The sequence below is a fragment of the Gymnoscopelus braueri genome, assembly GCF_963280865.1.
Source record: "Gymnoscopelus braueri genome assembly, chromosome: 18".
Taxonomy (NCBI): Eukaryota; Metazoa; Chordata; class Actinopteri; order Myctophiformes; family Myctophidae; genus Gymnoscopelus; species Gymnoscopelus braueri.
In genome coordinates, this window is record NC_137618.1 from 32,866,144 (window position 1) to 32,886,171 (window position 20,028).

The window sequence follows — 20,028 nt, forward strand, 5'->3', positions numbered from 1 at the left end:
TACTTTAGTATGGAAATGCAGTAAATGTGTGTCTGGAATAAGGTTACACTCAAACAAAAAAAAAAGAGTACACTGAAACCAGTATGCATTTTCCACACCAAAATAAGATTAACAAAGTTAGTCAATGATCTGGTATTTATGTCTTCCCAACTCATTAGTTGTCAAAACATGTCAAAAAATAAATGTAAAAGCATGATAGCATACTACTACTACCTTTTGCCAGTGAATTCAGCTTGACCCTTCTTGTTGAAGAGAAATTTAGAATCGCTGTAACCCCAGCCATTCCATTTCATAACCTCATGCCTGTGGGAAACAAAGATTGGCAATTTTAAGATGGTGACTCATGCAGTTGAAAGTTGCTGAAATATGGATGGAATAATAATATCAAAAGAAGTCTGATATGAGATGGTCATGATATTAGATGGTACTTTGTGGAGGCCAATAATGTCAGGAGAATAATCAGTAGGCATGCTGGAAGCTACGGTACAATGTTGTCATTGGTTAACAGTCCTTTTTAACCACATGGATGGACCATAGCGTCCCTATTCTGGCAATGTTATAAGAACATTCTGCAAAAATAGGCAAACATTCGAATCACAATGCGTCGCAACATGAAGTGAGCTTGTAGATCGGCTAGTTTCTGCAAAGATATTTGGTGTAGAGGGGAAAACCCCTGGGGGACCCCGGTCAACAAAGTATATCAAGTTTAAGTGGTTAGTACTCATTTTTACGCAATGTGCATGACCTTTACTACCATTAAACAGTTTTCAAAATACATCAGGCAACCAACATGCTAAAAATAAACTTTCTTCCAGAATTTTTTAGTCAGCATTGCAGTATTCCATATGACTAACTACTGTAGACCAAGCTTATTTGACAAGTATGCCAGTTCCTTCATCTTGCAGTGAGTCATTCCATTCACTTGTGGCTGAGATGGCTATCAGTTGGCAAATATACAGTCTGGGAGGTTGCAGATAGTTACGTGCCTGTGTAACAGCTACTACTAGCACCCAGGGAATATGGTGCTAGCTACTACATAGGAGCTCCACATGCTGGTAACCACAGCCTGTTGTCATGGTAACGTTAGCTGGAGGAGTGGGAGCAACACATTAAAAACAACTGAGCCAACAACATAGCTAGGCTGGCTAGCCTAATCCACCAGAATCCACAACACCACCACCCACTAGCCCTGCAGTGGGGGGAAATAATAATGGATCATAAGGCCATTGTCAAATCTGGAGTGTCAATTTAACAAGTAAAAATGGACCCATGAGAGTTATTTTCACACTCCAATGTAAGGTAAAGAAAAAATACAAGTACGCTAGAGCTGATTGGTTCATGGATTCATTAATTGTTGCATAATATTAACCGCCGAAAGCAACCGATCTTCAGTGAGTGACACTGTTGTACGACAAAGTGAGCCCTAGTCTATAATTAAAAAGGCACTGTATTATCAACCCTGCTTTCATGTACAAAGGGGAAAGCTAAATATAGCCTATAAACACTAGATTTCACACGCACAAATAAGAAACACTACTCTACCAGCACGCACAGAGACACCATAAGTCATGACTCACTTAGGATGGGATGTCAACATAGTGGCATAAAAGCAATGATAAAGATTAATCCCCGTCAATGTGGAGTTCACTATAAACTAGACGTGTCGCAATTCAGGGCAATTGCAGAGTGTGGTTGCACCGACGCTAGTCGCGGGTCGCTGCCGCCGGGACTCGAGGAATACGCTGGGAGGAATACCGTCGGAAGCTGTGCCAATTACATTGTCACGTAACTCCTGAGATCACTTGCGTTTCATTTTGAGAGGATTGATCCCCCCAAAATAAGGTTTTTGCATCAAACGGTTACATTTTGAGCATTTGTGGCGCTCCCTATGGATCAAAGTGGAAATGCTTTTGGGGATTTGTTGAATAAACCACCCTTGACATGTGATTCAAATTTGGGATTGACTGGACGTTTCTTTCGTGATTTGTGGCCTTTTTTGTAAAACGGGCCCCTCCCGCTAACTTTGGAAGCCATTTACGGACAAACGGTATGGACTATCAAAATTCTGTTTCGGTCCAGATTATTGCATGGGTCCAGAGATCATGTGTACCGATTTTTGTGAAATTTGGAGAAAATATGTGGGAGGAGGAGCTAAAAGTGTGTTTTGAAGAAAATTCAAAATGGCGGAAAATCTATCCAGACGCAAATGGGCGTGGCCTATATGGGGAGATGCGTCATGACCAAAGGAATCTAGGGAAAATAAATTTTGATTTTACGACCTACGGTTCAAGAGTTATAGGCCAAAACGTAAAGGGGGCTGTTATAGCGCCACCATGTTGCCGAATAGTTTAATTATTTTTTCAATAATTTAGGACTAAATTATAAACCTCCCCTCCAATTCTGGTAACTCTAGCTCTTACGGTTTCTGAGAAAAAAATACTTGAATTTGAGTTTTTTCACTTTTCCATTAAAGCGGATGGGGAAATTTAATGCATTAATAAATCAATATCAATTAAACTATTTAACCAATCTCTTAGCAAAATACAAGCGCACGATTCCCAGTCAAGACGGTCATTTTGACATATGGCACGACATTGGGGGATAAAAACTGTGGGAGGAGAGACGGTCTAAACTAAAGTTTATCTCCAATAATAATAAATATGTTTTTTGCATCAAAAGGTTACATTTTGTGCATTTGTGGCGCCCCCTATGGGTCAAAGTGGAAATACTTTTCGTTGAGTAAACCACCCTCGACATGTGATTCAAATTTGGGATTGACTGGACGTTTTGTTCGTGATTTGTGGGCTTTTTTGTAAAACGGGCCCCTCCCTCTAACTTTGGAAGCCATTTACGGACGAACGGTACAACCTATCAAAATTCTGTTTCACTCCAGATTATCGCATGGGTCCAGAGATCATGTGTACCGATTTTTGTGAAATTTGAAGAAAATATGTGGGAGGAGGAGCTAAAAGTGTGTTTTGAAGAAAATTCAAAATGGCGGAAAATCTATCATGACGCAAATGGGCGTGGCCTATATGGGGAGTTGCGTCATGACCCAAGGAATCTAGGGGGAAAAAGATTTTTATTCTAGGACCTACGGTTCAAGAGTTAAAGGCCAAAACGTAAAGTGGGCTGTTATAGCGCCACCATGAGGCCGACTGGTGTAATGTTTTTTAAAAAAATAATTTCGGACTAAATCATGAACCTCCCCACCAAATCTGGTAACTCTAGCTCTTACAGTTTCAGAGAAAAAAATACTTGAATTTGAGTTTTTTCACTTTTCCATTAAAGTGGATGGGGAAATTTAATGCACTAATAAATCAATATCAATAAAACTATGCAACCAATCTCCTAGCAAAATACAAGCACACGATTCCCGGTGAAGCCGGTCATTTTGACATATGACACTAAATTGGGAAAAATAAACTGTGGGCTGTGATACGGTTAGAAATATTGTTTATCTATAAATAAAGAAAGAATAAAGTTTCTGTAAAACAATAGTCTGGTTGCCCATTCGGGCAACCACACTAATTAGTGGCTGGAGCAGAAACAGAGACACACTGAATTATACTTTTCATGAATCCTTCCTTCCAATGATGTCCTGTCAGAGATGGCACGGGTACTGACAGGAAATGTATACGCAAAAAGGGCAGCAAATGCACAGAGGGCGCAGTGAATGTATGGTCAGCTTTTATCTATGGACAGGGATAGTGGTGTAGGCCTAATTACCAATCCCTCACATGCTGCTGGTCCTGCCCTGATCTAAGGCTCTCTGAACATAAATACAGAGTACACATTATGTGTGTGTAACTTAAGGTGTCGTCACTCCATTTGTGGACGCACTGTTAGATATTTGATTTCACATTTTCGTTATACTTCCCATTAACCCTGGCACCCCTATTTTGGGCAATTTTCTAATAATTAAAATGCCCCACCCCATAGCATATCTACAAGCTCACAACAAACTGAACTTGTAGATCAGCTAACTGTATGTCATACAATTAAGTATATAGGCCTTAAAGTGTTTTTTTAATTAGACATTTCAACAGTGAACCATGGTTATGGGGAAGCAACAGAGATAAGTTTGAATGAGTTTCCCATAAGGCCAGACAGTCCACACTAATGATTAGCAACGCAACACCTTGCAACATGTAACTACTTGCAACCATTATCCCCAATGGCAGTTGCAAAGAGTTGGCATTGGTGTGGACTGGCCTTAAGGTTTAGTAGCAAGGAGTTGCGACAAAAATGGCCTTTAAGCCCAGTCCACACCAATGAGTCGCAACACAACTAGTTGCAACATTATCCCAAAACTGTGACGACCTCCAACATGGTTTGCTTTCAACAGTTTCAAAGCACTGCATCAAAATCACAGGCTTATGATCATAGGTAGCAATACAGTGAAAAGTGTGGCATATTGTAACATGTAACCAACCATTGGCTCATCACAACAAAACGGTGACTGAAACAACCAGAGGCCACTGAATATATGCACATATTTTATACTCGAAGTATACCCATCAAAGAAAGGAAGAAAAAAACGGGGGGAAAGTATATTAAGTAAATATTTCAAAATTGTATCAGGTTGTTTTGTTTTATTGGTGTACAATGAGACCTTGGTCTAGCCTACTCTACATGATAAAAAGGGCCACCCCCCACACCCAATCATTTTGGTGGAATAGACTGTGTTCTAAGACAAAACATTTTACTTTATTATCAGAATGTCATGTCGACCAGAACAAGGTGTGTTAATTCTCAAGGGGAATTCCTTATTCCATCTACAGCTGTGTTTAAATAAGTTATTTTGGAAATTGTGTTACTTATCTGAGGCTGACACTAGATGTCAGTGCAGAGTGGTCACTTCCTCAAAAAGGAGTTGAGCGGTTGAAAGTCAGACCACAATCTTAACCAATCAGATCAGTTTTTAAAGATGGAAAAGTTTTAGGCCTACTACCCTATTGCCTACTACTAAACTTTTGGTGAATGTCAAAAGAATTCACACGTCAGTGTGCAATGAGTTAAAGTGAGACAACTAAAAGCAAGAGTAAATGTAAGTGAGGGAATGTACGGATTTAATTAAATACGATGTAAATAATTAATAGAATATCACGTAACCCTCACTTCCTCAGTAGTTAATAACAACACGTCAGTTTGGCAGGCAGAATTAACGCTACACCGGTTAAATTGCCACTTGACCGAGAAACGAGCAATGCGTGTATTATTGAATTTCAACTTGGAATTGCAACGATGAAGCAAAGTCACTTGAATCCTATACTCTGTATCTGCCACAGAGCGTGTAAATAGATGACATAAGTAACTGTCTAAGCAACGCAGCACCATTCAGACTGCAAAGTAATAGTTTGACCAGTACCTCAAAGTCTATATATATATATATATATATATATATATATATATATATATATATATATATATATATACACACACACACACACACACAGTAACAAAGGGTGAGTAACGTTAGATATTCATCGGTAAACGATCAAATCTGGACACTGACTGAGCGTTAGCAAGGAGTCCAGCAGCCGCACCCACTTCATAGTGAATGAATGGCCACTTTTGTTTGAGCTAACGGGCTAACTCGGGCTAACCGATTTGTGCACTGATTTGTCCCAGCACAGCTTGAAAGAAGAGGCAGAATCAATACATGACATCACACTGGCGATGAAGAATCGCTAGAGCTAATTGACGAGGATGTGCTAAAGACTCCGCACAACAACATCACCATCATCATCCACCGTCTCATCCCCAGCCTTTACCTCCTCCTTGGCACCGACGTCCTCGTACTGCTGGCGACATCTGGCTTGTTTCCCTCTTCTGCCTTGCACTCAACGGCCACGACACTAGGCGAGCCTCCGTCCACAGGTCTCTGTTGTTGTAGATGTCCAGCGATGATCCTCAGTCTCTGCTGTGCTTTGATCCGCTGGCTGTCGGAGCTGCTGCTGCCGTTTGACGCCATGCTGCTTCCGTGTTTGTGAAGGGAGGGGAGCGCCTGTTCATTTATACAGTCTATGGGAGCGCCTGTCTGTCAGAGGTCAGCGATACTTATACAGTAGGATATGAGGTACGATCATCACACTGTGTCCCGTCATGCATTGCAATGCATACTGGGTTGTTGCATATCTGTTCTAAAGGTCTGACTGTCTGGGACGTGCGAGTGTGAATGAAAGTAAAGCTGTTCTACTGTGATTAAAAGACCCGAAACAAGGCAACTTCGCACTCATACAAAAAGAAAACTGAACATTTCAAAGTGAATCCACAATGAAAGTGCCCGTGTGTCTGTTTGAAATGTTACTTGATACCCTTGATTTATTGATTATTGATTCAATACTTTATTAACAGTTTGCAAATAAAGGACAGAAAGTATAATACAAATACAATGCTAAAAGGGTCATTGAACCCAAGAAAGCACTAGATGGCACTATTATGGTTTCCATTAGGGTCCTGTGTATTCAATTCATAGAAATTCACACAAATGAAAATTCACCATATCTAAGTCTTCGTCAAATCCTAAAACGATTATGCTTGCTCAACTTTCTGGGACGACTGAAATTAACTATATATGCAGCATATTGAACCATATGGAACCAAAGATGTGTCTGTCTGTCTGCAATTACCCATGTAAAATTGTGCAATGCTCTAGCCTCCTTGCATCGTGGCAGTGCTATAATTAAACTGTAGCCTATGTATGAAGCTGTCTATTTAAACATCAGCATGTATAGGTCTATGCCTATTTTATGTATGGTGTAATATCCCAAGAAGAACCATATTTACACAATAAGTTTAGTATTGAGATAGAGAGAGAGAGAGAGAGAGATAGATAGATAGATAGATAAACAACCCTCAGACATAAGCTTATTACTAAGACCATCCATTAAGGTATATTTTATGTTATATTGTATTTGTGGAATGGCCTGAAACTGAGAAAATCCTTAACCCCTTTCACTTTTCTGTTTACCTTTCTGCCTCACCTCCACAGAGTCACATGACCAGTACGACTTCTGTTTCCATATGGCACACAGTAATGATGCAATACAGAGGTTTATATCAATCAAATGCAGCAAGTTTGCCCTTTGACATCGTCATAATACCAGAGTCATAGAACCTGCAAGAAACACTTGTTAAAAAATCAATCTTTATTTCACAAAACATTCAAACTTGACAAAAATCATACATATCAATGTTGTGAAATGATGATAGTCCACGTGTAGATCTGTTTCCCACAGGCCAAGGTATTAACTCACAAAACAAAGTTCTGTAATGCACTGACTGCAAACAATTAGAGTCTAAGTGTATCACAGAACTTTATTTGGAAAGTCAGTGCCACCTCATTGGTTTGTCCTTTGTGCAGGCCATTGCCACCTCACAACTCAGTGCTCCTTTAACCTGTAATAATGCACACAAAACAAAACAGAACACTCCTCATTTTATTGAACCCCATAGACAACTTCTATCTTTATGTAAGCAATATGCTTTCAACTCAACCTTGTCACAATTCAACCTTCACATTGGGTAATACTTGATTGAGTACCACAAGTAGCCAAAACTTGAATGCTTTGACTTTAATGACTGAATGTGAGACAAGTCTTTACTTGACCCATATACACAGGTTAAGGTACTGTACATAGTGATTCTTGCACATTATCCCCAATTACTATTGATTAGATAACAAAATGGTTTAGTAGTTGACCAGAGAGCATGCCATGTCTTTGCCTATACTAATTCAACCATGACCACCTTCAATGCTATAAAGTTAACATATAGGTCAGTGTCTCTAATCGGTGGACCTCTTAAAAGCACATTTGGAAATACGTTTTACTTTGTACGTTTTACTTGTATTATCCTACTTAAAGAGCTATGCCATTCTGTATGATGATCCTACCTGTTGAACTTTAACAACTTTCTGAATTGAGTAATGGAGAATGGACTCTCCCCTAACTACTAAACGTTATAACTTAATAAATATGCACTGCCAGATGAGATCCAGATATTGAGGCTATTATGTATTATGTAGGCTATGTTTAAAGGTAGTGAGGAGACTTGCTAATTCAGCAGCAGTTAATTGGCAGCAACTTTTAAAAGTGCAAATAAGGCAGTGAAACAAACAGTGCTATGTTTAAGTCATTATTGTGACAATGTATTTCTTGACATTTGATATGTTAAAGTTGGTTATTTAAGCCATACTGTACCTGATACAGAGGTAGACGCAAGTGACCAGCTGCAATCCAAGCACGAGGGAAAATAGTGTGTGGATCATAAAATGCAAAAAGAAAAAGCTATCTGAAAACATTGTCGTCCGTTATAAGCTAACAGTCACTTAAGGCTGTTTTCACAGCGGTTGATGTTCGTCTGTGGACGTGCAGTATACTAACTGTAAGGTGCCTTATGCCGCTTTTACCTTTCTTCTTTCAGTACTGTGCAGTTCACTATCTGCAGCTGGAAGAATGTCGACGTGGAGCTGCCAAACGTGAACGCGTGTTCGTGAACGCGCTTGAGGGGGAGAGAGAAAAAAAAAAGTATTTTTTAGTGTAATTTCACGCAGTGGCAATGGTGGAAAGTAACCAAGTACATTTACTCAAGTACTGTACTTAAGTACAACTTTGAGGTATCTTTTACTTTACTGGAGTATTTCCAATTGTCAGTAGCCTACTTTTACTTCTACTCCACTACATCTCAGAGGCAAATATTGTACTTTTACTCCACCACAATTATTTGAAAACTTTTACTAGTTGGGCTACTTTGTAGATTTTGATTATCATTACAAAACATACATTAACCACGTCAGCCGTGTATACATTTCGGTCATTTGAAAATAACTGATCTACAAGCTCACAATGCATCGCAATGTGGCGCATTGTGAGCTTGTAGATCTGCTATTTTCAAAAGATGACTTTTTTCCAAAAGAAAACTTGTGAAACGGGACATTCTGCATAATGAGTACTTTCTACTTTTGGTACTTTAAGTACATTTTGATACCAATACTTTTACTCAAGTACCTACATTTTGAATTCCGGACTTTCACTTGTAAGATAGTATTTCTACATTGCATTATTGATACTTTTACTTGAGTAAAAAATGTGAGTACTTTTTTCCACCACTGCGCAGTGGCACAGGGGGCTGCACCACCAGTGTGAGGATCTTTACACATAGGTGCAAGAGCAAGTACTTAAGTGCTCCTTATTACCTCGACATCTTTCAAATGCTACTTCATTATAACGCAATTCAACTTCATGTTTACGCCGAGGCGCGAGAATGCTTGGCATTAATAGAACTTTGCAAGTAGGCCTATGACATATCGACACGTACGAGAGGCCATTGTGAATTCGGAACAGACTAATCGAACAGAACGCTGTTTTTAGGCAATACAAAGAGGGGCGAAAGTATCTATTTTGAGTCATAATCATTTTAAAACAGGGAATGTGGTCTATTTAAAAGAGCCTACTGTGTCTAACTCTAACCAAAGTCTCTATTTACCTTTTTAGCATATAATGTCTGTGACAGACGGACGCAATGATGCGTCTCCCACATGTAGGCTAAACATGTCTGTACTGCAGTGGTTCTCAACCTGTGGGTAGGGATCCCCAGGGGGGTCCCCAGATGACAGTAAAGAGTAAAGTGACAGTTTAAGGACTTTTAAGACCTTTTTAATACCTAAAAAAAGAAAAGAAAAACACCATTACTGCATCAAAAGTAATCAACAAACTACACTATAAAAACTGGTCAAACATTGGCCAAATTGTCAAATAATATAAGAAAAAAGCAAACAATATATAATAGCCTATCTAGATCTGCTATTTTCACAATATTTATCTGTGGAACCGAGTCAAACGAAATGTAATGCCTCAACTCCTCCTACATTCCAAGTGCTAATAAGGGGTCCCCAGATATGATTATTTTGGGGGGGGGTCATGGCCAATTTTGGCCTGAAAAGGTTGAGGACCTGCTGTACGGGACATTGGGGCCCCAGGGCCCCAGCCAGTCTCCATGTCAAGTCATGGCAACCAGAGGGAGTCGCTATATACCAGACAAAACTGTGTAGTGCAGACCTATCTTCACATTTTTGCAGCACCTACAGATAGGCAGCCTACGTAGCTAGCTAAGCTAAGCATATGGGACATCATGGACCGATCAACCCAACTTGCTGTATTAAAAGAAAGAAAGAAAAAGGGTTTCAATTTAGGTCTCTCAATACCTCAATAATGGCTACTCTAACGTATGCCAGGCATTTTCAGCGTGTGATGTAAATAGGCTATTCCTGTGTGGGCCTATCAAGTGTATGCACATTGTTATGAATACGTCTAAAACTATATAAATTAACTATACATTTCACCGACACAATTGTGGTGTACATTTCTTGTTCAGCAACTATTTGTGATCTGATAAGAGTCAGTCACAGCCAGCGTTGCCATATTTTGTGAGAGAAATAAGCAACCAGGTCTAGGAAAACACCAAAAGAAGCAACATAAAGCACTTTAAACCCAGCAGGCCTGCATACAAGCTGATGCGTTGTGAGCTTGTAGATCTGCTATTTTCAAAAACTTTTTTAATTAAATGTGGAATATTTGTAATATTTTCTAAAACATTCTAACAACAACATGCTCAACATGCTCCCTGTGTGCCACAAAACATTTTCATGAAAATATTTGCAAGCCTAAATAAATAAGCAAGTACACTTTAGAAACAAGCCCCCGAAAAACCGCAACCCGCAACTAACCAATATTGACATGCAACTTTACATAAAAACAAGCCCAAAGTCGCTTATAGTAAGCGGACATGGCAACCCTGCCTCATAGGACGTTGGGAGGGGGGGGGGGCGTCGTTGAAGGGGAACTTTTACTTTTTTACCAAAAGTAAAAGCACTAAAATGTTTGTTCTACAAGCTCACAACGGGTCGCGATGCGACCCGTTGTGAGCTTGTAGATTAGCTATTTTCAAATAGCCTATGTATAAAATAGGGCTATAGTGGTTAATGTATGTTTTATAATGTAATCATTTATATCTGCAAAGTAACTAGTAACCAAAGTTTGCAAATAATCGTAGTGGAGTAAAAGTACAATATTTGCCTCTGAGATGTACTAGCGGAGTAGAAGTAAAAGTACTGAAAATTGGAAATACTCCAGTAAAGTAAAATACCTCAAAATTGTACTTAAGTATAGTACTTGAGTACATGTACTTAGTTACTTTACACCACTGTTATCGCCTCATAGGACGTTGGAGGGGACGATCCCAGCGCTGCTCTTCAAGGGAGCGCTTGACTGGCTGCCGCAGCTTGTGGGCGGGGCCGTCGTGCTGCTTGGGGTTTTCCGTCATTTTTCAATAGATTAGAAGGAATATTTCTCTCATCGCCAAACGTTGTTGTTCCGCTGGACTTTTCTTGCTTTATCCGGACTGATCGCACAATTCTAAAGTGGAACTGTGGGGAATACAAATACATTTTGATCATAGAGCGTTTCTCCCGGTGAGAACAGATCTCCTATAATGATGGAAATTTCAATACATCAACAGGTAAACATTTATTATAATCCCCTTATTTGATGTGAATAACATTTCAAATATGTCGGTCTGTTTTTTACATTGGCTGTTGATAATAAATAACCGAATTAGAGAGATTTCTATGTGGGACATGGGATAGCCCAGATAAACTTTTTGTTACATTTGGGCCATAATCGATACGATATAGCCTGGTAGTCCAGACGCTGCGTAGTTACGCTATTATAAAACATGATTAGGCCCAATAGTCTGACGTTCATCATCATATGATATAAATGATTTTCAAAAGAACTGTTCATGTCCACTATCTTACGTTCAATTCTGCAAGTCATTGAAGACTGGACTGTCGGGTTTAGCTACTCGGCAGCTAGGGGGAGAAAAAAAAAAACTTCGTAACTGTCAGTTTGATTTCTGGATTATGTATTGATACAAAAATATATGATATAAAAAAATAATTTAATGGATCAATTTTATATAGCGTAGTTAGTAAACATCTTGTGCTTTCAAAGCTTTCACTTGTCTGGGCATGTTGTCCGTCAACACCCCCCCCCCCCATGTGACCGTGTCTGTTCAGGCCACCTTTGATCCATTCTGAATGATTTTTGTTAAGATAGCCTGCTCCAGAGGGCCCACTATAAGCTGTACCCCCCCACCCCAGGCATCTTATTAGATTACCAAAAAAACCATACCAGTGTATTTGTGAAAACTCATTTCTCTTTAATCACGTGATTCCAGAAAGGATGTGATGTAGATTTTTTTAAAAGGCTATAATCTCAAGTGCTGCTTTAAATATATAGGCTATATCTAGTGTGTTTTCATGCTTTGGTACATTTTCAACAGAAAGTGTATTTTGGTGTACCTAGTTGTGATAAAAGTTGACTTAGGTTGGTCTATAGGATTGCTTTCGAACATGTGATGTATTTCATCATCCTTGGTTAAGGGTGGATCATGGATGTCCTCTGAATTCTGATGAATGGATGTATAATAAACGACTCCCTGAACCCTTTCAGATGCCCTTGTGTTTTTCTGAAGGGTCAGGTAAATGAACAACCCACCCAGTCCACCCAGATTCGAATCTCTCAGAGAAGTAATATTTGGCCTGTTTCATGACAAGTCTCGAGTCTTTAATTTTTTTTTATTTCTATAGGAAAATAAATAGTGAGACTTTTTGATGTGCCAACAATTGTTTTCAAACAATTATGTTTCTTCATCCTGTATGTGGACTCGTTGTTTACTTTGCCTGAAGTCCAGGAAACTGGAAGGTATTTGTCACAAGACTGTTTCCTTGTTCTCTTACCAGTTGAACTTGTCACTGACACACCTGCTTTCATAGTTTGTTCAGCGTCTTAAAACAATACGTACCTTGACTACATTAATATCAGCAATACATCTGTAGAGTTTGCACAAACTATAATTCTACAGTTTAAACAATGTTATAAACATAGCACCATGATTACACACTCCCTCTCAAAACAGACCCCTAACAAGTAAAGTTTACAACAACAAGGGGCTCAATGAAACTTTCCTTACGTAACTGACAAGGTTTATTTGGGAATGCATTGTTTTCAAGGTCCCTCGTATGACTTGTGTGAGATGAGCTTGTGAGCTGTGACCAATGGACACAATGTGGTTTTTCAATGTAGAAAACAGGGCTGACCTCAAGAGGTGCATTTATCCAGCTCCTTAAGACATTATAGACCACTTCCTCATACCTTTGGCAGCCATAATGTCTGGTTGTAGTCTTACCTCTTGCCCGGTGAGTATGATTTACAGTAGACAGCGGTAGTGACGTCTAATCCTTTAGTGGTCCCGGGACTGATACAGCCTCTGATGCAATACTGAGGTAAAGAGGGTCAGTGGCTTCTTATTTTGCTGTGCCGCTGTTGCAGTAACAACTTCTCTGTCAACCATGCCTTTAAATAAGTATGGCTGTGAATGTTTACTAAAATTAGTTGCTTTTTCAAATCATGATTCATCACACTTTAGCTTCATCTTGGTTTTTAATCAAAGGTGAGAGGTGAAAACTAGTATTGGGTTTTCCGAGTCTCATATCCAGTATATATTTTTTTACTCCACTTTAATGTTGGTAACAGAGTACTTTACAGTATATCACCCCGATTTCACATCCTGGTCTTGTAATTTGTTCTGCTTTTGTATTTTCTTTTGTCCTACTTCCTCCACTCTGCTCATGTGACATGGCAGCTTATTATACAGTAGTACTTAGCCCACATTGCTTTTCTTTCTCTTACTTAACTGCACCATAATGGCTAAAATAATCCTCATTCTTTACTTGTAATTATGATTGGTAATGAGGATCATTGGTGGAAAAATAGGTTTGTTTTAAAATATTTGTCTTAATGCAATGTTGCTCATTGTGCTTATTGCCTACTGGCCATTTATTCTACATCTGTGTGAGCCTCATGGATGGGAAGATGGGTGTACAATGTTCTGGTTATTGTGTAATGATAAGGAGACAAGGTCAAGGTGCAACAGCTGACCAAATAACGTATGAATTAATTGCCATGTTTCAAGATTACATAATTCTTTATTATACTTGATTAATTGTGCTGCCCTACAATAAACTGTCACATGGTCAGAGGTTTTCTTGTGACCTAATATGTAGGGTTTATGCAATCTCCAAGCCTGTGTGGAAGGTTTCCACCATACGGTTTGTGTCATGAACGTTAAGAGGCCCAAGGGAGAGAGTATAGCACTGTTTATCTCTGGACATTCCTGTCTTAAAAGACACCGCACAGCTTTCAGTGACCAAGTGTTATGACAGGGAATTATATTAACATATTCCCACTGCAGTTATGCTTTGTTGTAAGTCATCATATCACATAAATAGTATGAGTGGGAGTAGTAACGTGACCTAATTTTAAGCGTTTGATCCTAGTATTAACTCATTTGTTTTTATTAACTCTTGTAGATATTTCAGATTTGTTTGTAGTCGTATGAAAGATAAATTGAGTAATAAAATGCAGTATTACATTACAAAACATTAATCATTTGAGTTTCAAAGTAGGCTATATGTGGGACCTATCTGGCAATACACATTTGAAACTACAGACTACACCCTGAAAACTCACCAACTTCAGAAACTTGTTCAGATGCAGATCATATGAGGAATTAGCTGCCTTTAGCAGCTTCCTACACACTTGAGTAAGGATTTGACAAATACACTCCATTGGAGGTTTTAAATGTGACAAATAATTTAACTGGTTAGTGTCTCCTGCGCGTGGATGAAGAATAATCAATTCCCTTTGGTCTTGTTCACGGGAAGAGTCACAAGTGTGTGAGAGGGCACGTCTCTTCCTGGTGTGTGACGGTGAGATAGGAAACAGAGAAGTACATCTATTATTCACGTGGCTTCTTCCTCATGACATTAATGCCCAGCATTGTCGTCAAAGAATAGATACCAAGGGATAGGGTGTGGCAGGTGCAGTAGCCAAGCTTCACAGCAGGGACACTCTTGTTCCAGGAGCGATCGCATTCTCACTGCAGGATAGTGTGGCTGCAGCGGCATGTGATGCTCCAAACCCCTTCACATTTTTTGTGTCTTTTCCAGGGCATGGAGCTGATTGACATCCTGTGGAGGCAGGACGTTGACCTGGGAGCCAGGCGAGAGGTGTTTGACTACAGCCACCGGCAGAAGGAGCACGAGTTGCAGAGACAGCGTGAGCTGGAGGAGGAGAAGAGACAGCAGCTACTCAGGGAGCAAGAGAAGGCCCTGATGGCACAGCTACAGCTGGACGAAGAAACAGGCGAATATATTCGGCGCCCTCCATCCAGTGGCCCGCCACAGTCAACCACACCTCTAGAGGTGGCACAGGTACCTGCACTTGGCCATCATTAGTCATGTCGGCACTGGGCCACTCCCCCCCTCACTTGATTGGGTGTAGCTGTGTGGTAGCTAGGTAATCGCCTCATCCTGTGTAATTATGGAAACAGGTGGGTCTGTAGTTTTGCATTGGTGTGTTCAGCTCTTTAGAAACTGCTCCACGATCTTTATGGAAGATAGGTAGGTAGGTAGAAAGATCCTTTATTTTTATGCATAGGGTTACCTATACAGTTACTAACTCAAATGTCCTCCTTTGCAGAATGTCAGCTTCCCAGAAGAGGATGGCGAAGCCATGTCCTTTGATGAATGTATGCAACTGCTGGCAGAGACATTTCCCCTGGTAGAAGAAACAGAGGTAAGGACATAGACTAATACTGTACATGTAACATTACACCTTAAGTATAATTCTGCTATGCCCTGTGTCTAAAAGTGTACTCCTGTGTGTTTGCAGAACACCTCTCCTTGCCTGGACACCACCGTTGCTCCAATCCCCAACAGCAGCCAGATCATGATGTCCCCCGAGCAGCCGCCGTTGCAGCAGGCCCCCCTCTCCCCAGCCCCCCTCCTGTCACAGAGGACCCCCCCAGATTTGGAGCAGGCCTGGATGGAGCTTTTGTCCCTACCTGAGCTGCAGGTATAATACCAGCCTCAATAGCGCAATGCTTTTTAACAACCTCAATGGCAGGGGCCAGACATTACAGGACAAACACAACTGTTGTTTGCCCCCCCTCCCATGTGTGAATGAGGTCTCTCATATACAGACACAGGTGCACCCAGTGATTAGGTTTCATTTCTGGGATTAGCCAGCACAGTAGGGGTGGGGTGGGTGCTTCCGAGGTGTGTTCAGTTCATTGCCTTGGTAGCAGGTAGCATTGTCTGACACAACTAGCTCAGGAATGGTTTTCTACTCCTACTCTGACGTCATCAGAGTAGGAGTAGATAAACAGTCAAAAATGTGTTGTAGGGGTTGAGGAGAGACCAAAGTGTAAATTTAACTCAAATTAACACGCAGGGTTTTGCTGTGTTCATTGCATTATTGGCATGTACCAGCGAATGTCAAAAACATGTTTCTGTTTCATAAAGTCTTCACAAACTTCAGAGGATGACTCCATCGGTTACTACTGCATGTAGGCTAATTGGTGGGCCATTGTGCCCAATTCTGCCCTCTCTCTTGAGGGTTGTCTGACATCCCCGGGGTCCTGCTGCAAAAGAGAAGGGGCACATTATGTGCCAGATTTACTGGTTTTGAGCGCTCATCCTTATACATTTCTGATCCGATACACATTATCCTTCGTTTCTGAGTTTATGTCCACATAAGAGTAAAAGCGTGCTGATGCCTGCACAGGCTGTTTTATTTGAAGGCAGCTGATAGAGGGGCATTGCAAACCTGTGTTTAGTTGGAATAGTGTGTCATTTGTCACTTCAACCTTTCAAAGTCTAAGACATAAAAGCAAAATGGCCACTGTGTGAATATGGCCAATAGTGGTCATTCTTGAGCTGCTTCAGCATCTGGGTTATTTTTTATTTGTCTTGGAGGTCATGATGCATGTGAACTTCTAAAGTGCACATCTTAGTTTTTTTAGCCTTAAATTGTAAGGGTTTTGGAGGCAAATTCTCAGATACTTTACATTGAATAAGACAACACAGAGTTTAAACAATCCAAAGGATTTCATTGCAATTTCAAGGATAGTCAGAATTTCGGGATTGAGATGTTATATTATGCAATCAATGCAATTTATTATTATTATTATTGTGACCTGGGTCTCTGGTGACACATACCAATCACGTCACCAAACCTACACTTTCAATAGTAATGTTTTTATTTAATCAGTGTGGTTTTCACACCTCTGTGTACTTAGAAGAAACTAAGAGAAATAACCTGTACGTGACCGAATGTATCCTGTCATAATGACAGTGTCATTGTGGTTAGATTAGATTCTAGAAACTGCTTGCATTACTTACAAACGCTTAGAAGAACATAGAGTGGAGCATGTAGTATCATAATGTGGCACATTTTACAACCAAATCATGCCATTGCGACCTGGGTCTCTCTCAGTACATACCAATCATGTCAACAAACCCACACTTTCAATTGTAATGTTTTTATTTAATCAGTGTGATTTTCACACCTCTGTGTACTTGGAAGAGACTAAGCAAAATAACCTATACGTGACCCGATGTATCCTAACATAATGACAGTGTCATTGTGGTTAGATTAGATTCTAGAAACTGCTTGCATTACTTACATAAGCTTAGAAGAACATACAGAGTGGAGCATGTACACATTAACCCACTTTTGACCTTTTCTTTCTTCCATTGATAATCTATGTCACGACAAGTTTGGTTATACTGTAGATGTATGTGTCTTCAGTAAATCAGAACAGGATGGTAGGCATGGTTAATGCAACCACACAGTACCTTACACAGGTTGGCATCAGAACTGTTATAACTACATTGTCTGATGTACTTTGTTTTAATTATGAATCTCTTTTCTTTCTAGCATTGCATTAACATGCAAATGGAGGATACTCTGGAGACGACAACATATCTTCCTACAAGCAGCCCTGAAGAGCAGGATCCAAACTACAATTTTTACCCACCGTCTAATCTCACAAATGTGGGGCCAAGCACAATAGATGTTTGCCCCCCTGAATATATTAATGCATTTGAAGGGACCTTCCCTAATGTTGCCCCACCCAATCACCTCAGTCAGATGACCACGAAAGCCCCTCAATTAAATGCTAACTTGAGTGGAGAAGCTTTCTGTGACATACTACTTCACCCCAACCCTACTCTAAATACAGAGGAAAGCAGTGGCCTTGAGGGGAATGGAGGCAATCCTTTGGCTGCTATACCAAACAAGCCTCCTTTTAAACCGGACATACACAACCTCTCACCTGGAGATACATTTAACGGTTGCAAACAGGAAAGGATGTCAGAATTGCCAGATTCAGATTCTGGAATCTCGCTGAATACAAGCCCTATTGCGAGCTCCCCGGAGAAATCTGTATACGATGATGGTTCCTATGGCTACAATGACTCGGATATGGACGAAATAGACTTCAGCCCAGGGAGTGCTGAATCTGACTATTCAGAGATGTTCTCCTTGAATTTCCAACCTGATGGATACCAGCCCACTGGTTCAACACAAACAGGAGGGCCAGACGAGGGGCAGGACAAGAAACACAAACAGTACAAGACGGAGCTGGTAGAGGAGGGTGACCACAGCCAAGCTCCATTCACCAAAGACAAGCAGAGGAAACGCTTCGAGGTACGTCTCTCCAGAGACGAGCAGAGGGCCAAGGCCCTCCAAATACCATTCACTGTGGACATGATTATCAACCTGCCTGTGGACGACTTTAATGAGATGATGTCTAAGCACCAACTCAATGAGGCCCAGCTGGCGCTGGTCCGAGACATCCGCCGCCGCGGGAAGAACAAAGTAGCTGCCCAGAACTGCCGTAAACGCAAGATGGAAAACATTGTGGGGCTCGAGTACGACCTAGACTCACTGAAGGAGGAGAAGGAGCACCTTCTGGAGGAAAAGACCCAGAATGACAGTAGCCTGCGGGAGATGAAACAGCAGCTCAACAGTCTGTACCTGGAGGTGTTCAGCATGCTGACAGATGAGGAGGGGAAACCCTACTCGCCGTCTGACTACTCCCTCCAACAGACCCGAGACGGCAGTGTCTTCCTAGTCCCTCGCATAAAAAAGACACTCATCAAGACGAAAGACAAGCACTTATCTACTTTATAATATGGTACTGCATTATCATCATAGTAACAATACTATGCAATAACTTTGTAGTAGCTCGGCTTTAAGCGTAATAGATCAGCAGAACTATTATATAGTTTTTGCTTACTCCTCTTTAATCTTGTAATATTTTTGATATTTTACTTTTGTACTGCTTTCTAATATGCCCAGAGATTCTTTTACCAATATTGTTTGTAAATAAAACATTATTTGCTATTGAGATTGAGAAAATATATTGTACAGTATATATATATATGTTTTAGTATGCTAATGATTTTGTTTCAATCACTGTTACTTATCGTTTTATAAACTTTATATTTTGATTTGCTCCCCTGTCTTTTTTTAAATCCTGACTTATGTGCTTTTCAATAAACTATTCATATAGCCATTTTGTCTCCTTTTCTCTGTGTACTGTACATTGTGTGATTTAGTGTAGCCAGCCACAGCTTGTAGATTGATGCCAGATGGACATAAGGTTTGAGGAATGATTACATAACTTACCATGTGCTTGTTTTTTTTTGTTTTTTCAGCCACTATACCATGTGGCTGGTAAAATAGACACGTAAAATGCAATCCTGTACAGAATCTGAGACAAAAATAGTAACATTCCAGGCTTTAGCCCATTTCTCAATCACCACCATTTTATCCGTTAAGAGTTGAGCTATAATCTCAAGAAAACTTTCCAATTTAACTGACTGAGTTGAGCTTATACAGTGCACTAAACCTAACCTAACCTGTCCCATAAGTTGTAATACTATAAAACCCCAGTAAGCCCTATAACATTTATTCCATCCAAGGAAATCACACCCACTGCATTCATTATGTTGCACAACAGCAAACACAATTGTTCAGCTATGTGCAATACACTCCATGTGAATCATGCATGACAACGTCACAATAGCTTCATGGACAAACCCATTCAAAA

At 40.2% G+C, this 20,028-nt stretch overlaps 2 protein-coding genes across 2 annotated transcripts in view; one reads left to right on the top strand and one right to left on the bottom strand.

Annotated features, from left to right (window-relative positions):
- Window positions 1-6,008, bottom strand: part of agps (alkylglycerone phosphate synthase) — a 34,556-nt gene extending 28,548 nt beyond the window's left edge. Inside the window, exons 1-2 of the mRNA XM_080456545.1 lie at window positions 5,778-6,008; window positions 214-303 (exon numbers count right to left, since the gene is read on the bottom strand). Of these exons, the coding sequence (XP_080312671.1) occupies window positions 214-303; window positions 5,778-5,977 (290 nt within the window). The 5' untranslated portion in view covers window positions 5,978-6,008. The remainder of the gene's footprint in view (window positions 1-213; window positions 304-5,777) is intronic.
- A 5,324-nt stretch (window positions 6,009-11,332) lies between these two features.
- On the top strand, window positions 11,333-19,491 carry nfe2l2a (nfe2 like bZIP transcription factor 2a). The gene is made up of 5 exons (XM_080412956.1): window positions 11,333-11,523; window positions 15,077-15,340; window positions 15,609-15,704; window positions 15,801-15,983; window positions 17,850-19,491. Exons 1-5 carry the CDS (start codon window positions 11,497-11,499, stop codon window positions 19,104-19,106), a joined length of 1,827 nt encoding a protein of 608 aa, XP_080269082.1. The 5' UTR covers window positions 11,333-11,496; the 3' UTR covers window positions 19,107-19,491.
- Window positions 19,492-20,028: the final 537 nt, after the last annotated feature.

Excerpts from the sequence above, each read along its gene's own strand:
- nfe2l2a (XM_080412956.1), top strand. The coding sequence starts at position 11,497 with ATGATGGAAATTTCAATACATCAACAG. Across the intron at positions 15,341-15,608 it reads CACCTCTAGAGGTGGCACAG|AATGTCAGCTTCCCAGAAGA; the intron begins GTACCTGCACTT and ends CCTCCTTTGCAG. Across the intron at positions 15,984-17,849 it reads TGTCCCTACCTGAGCTGCAG|CATTGCATTAACATGCAAAT; the intron begins GTATAATACCAG and ends TTTTCTTTCTAG.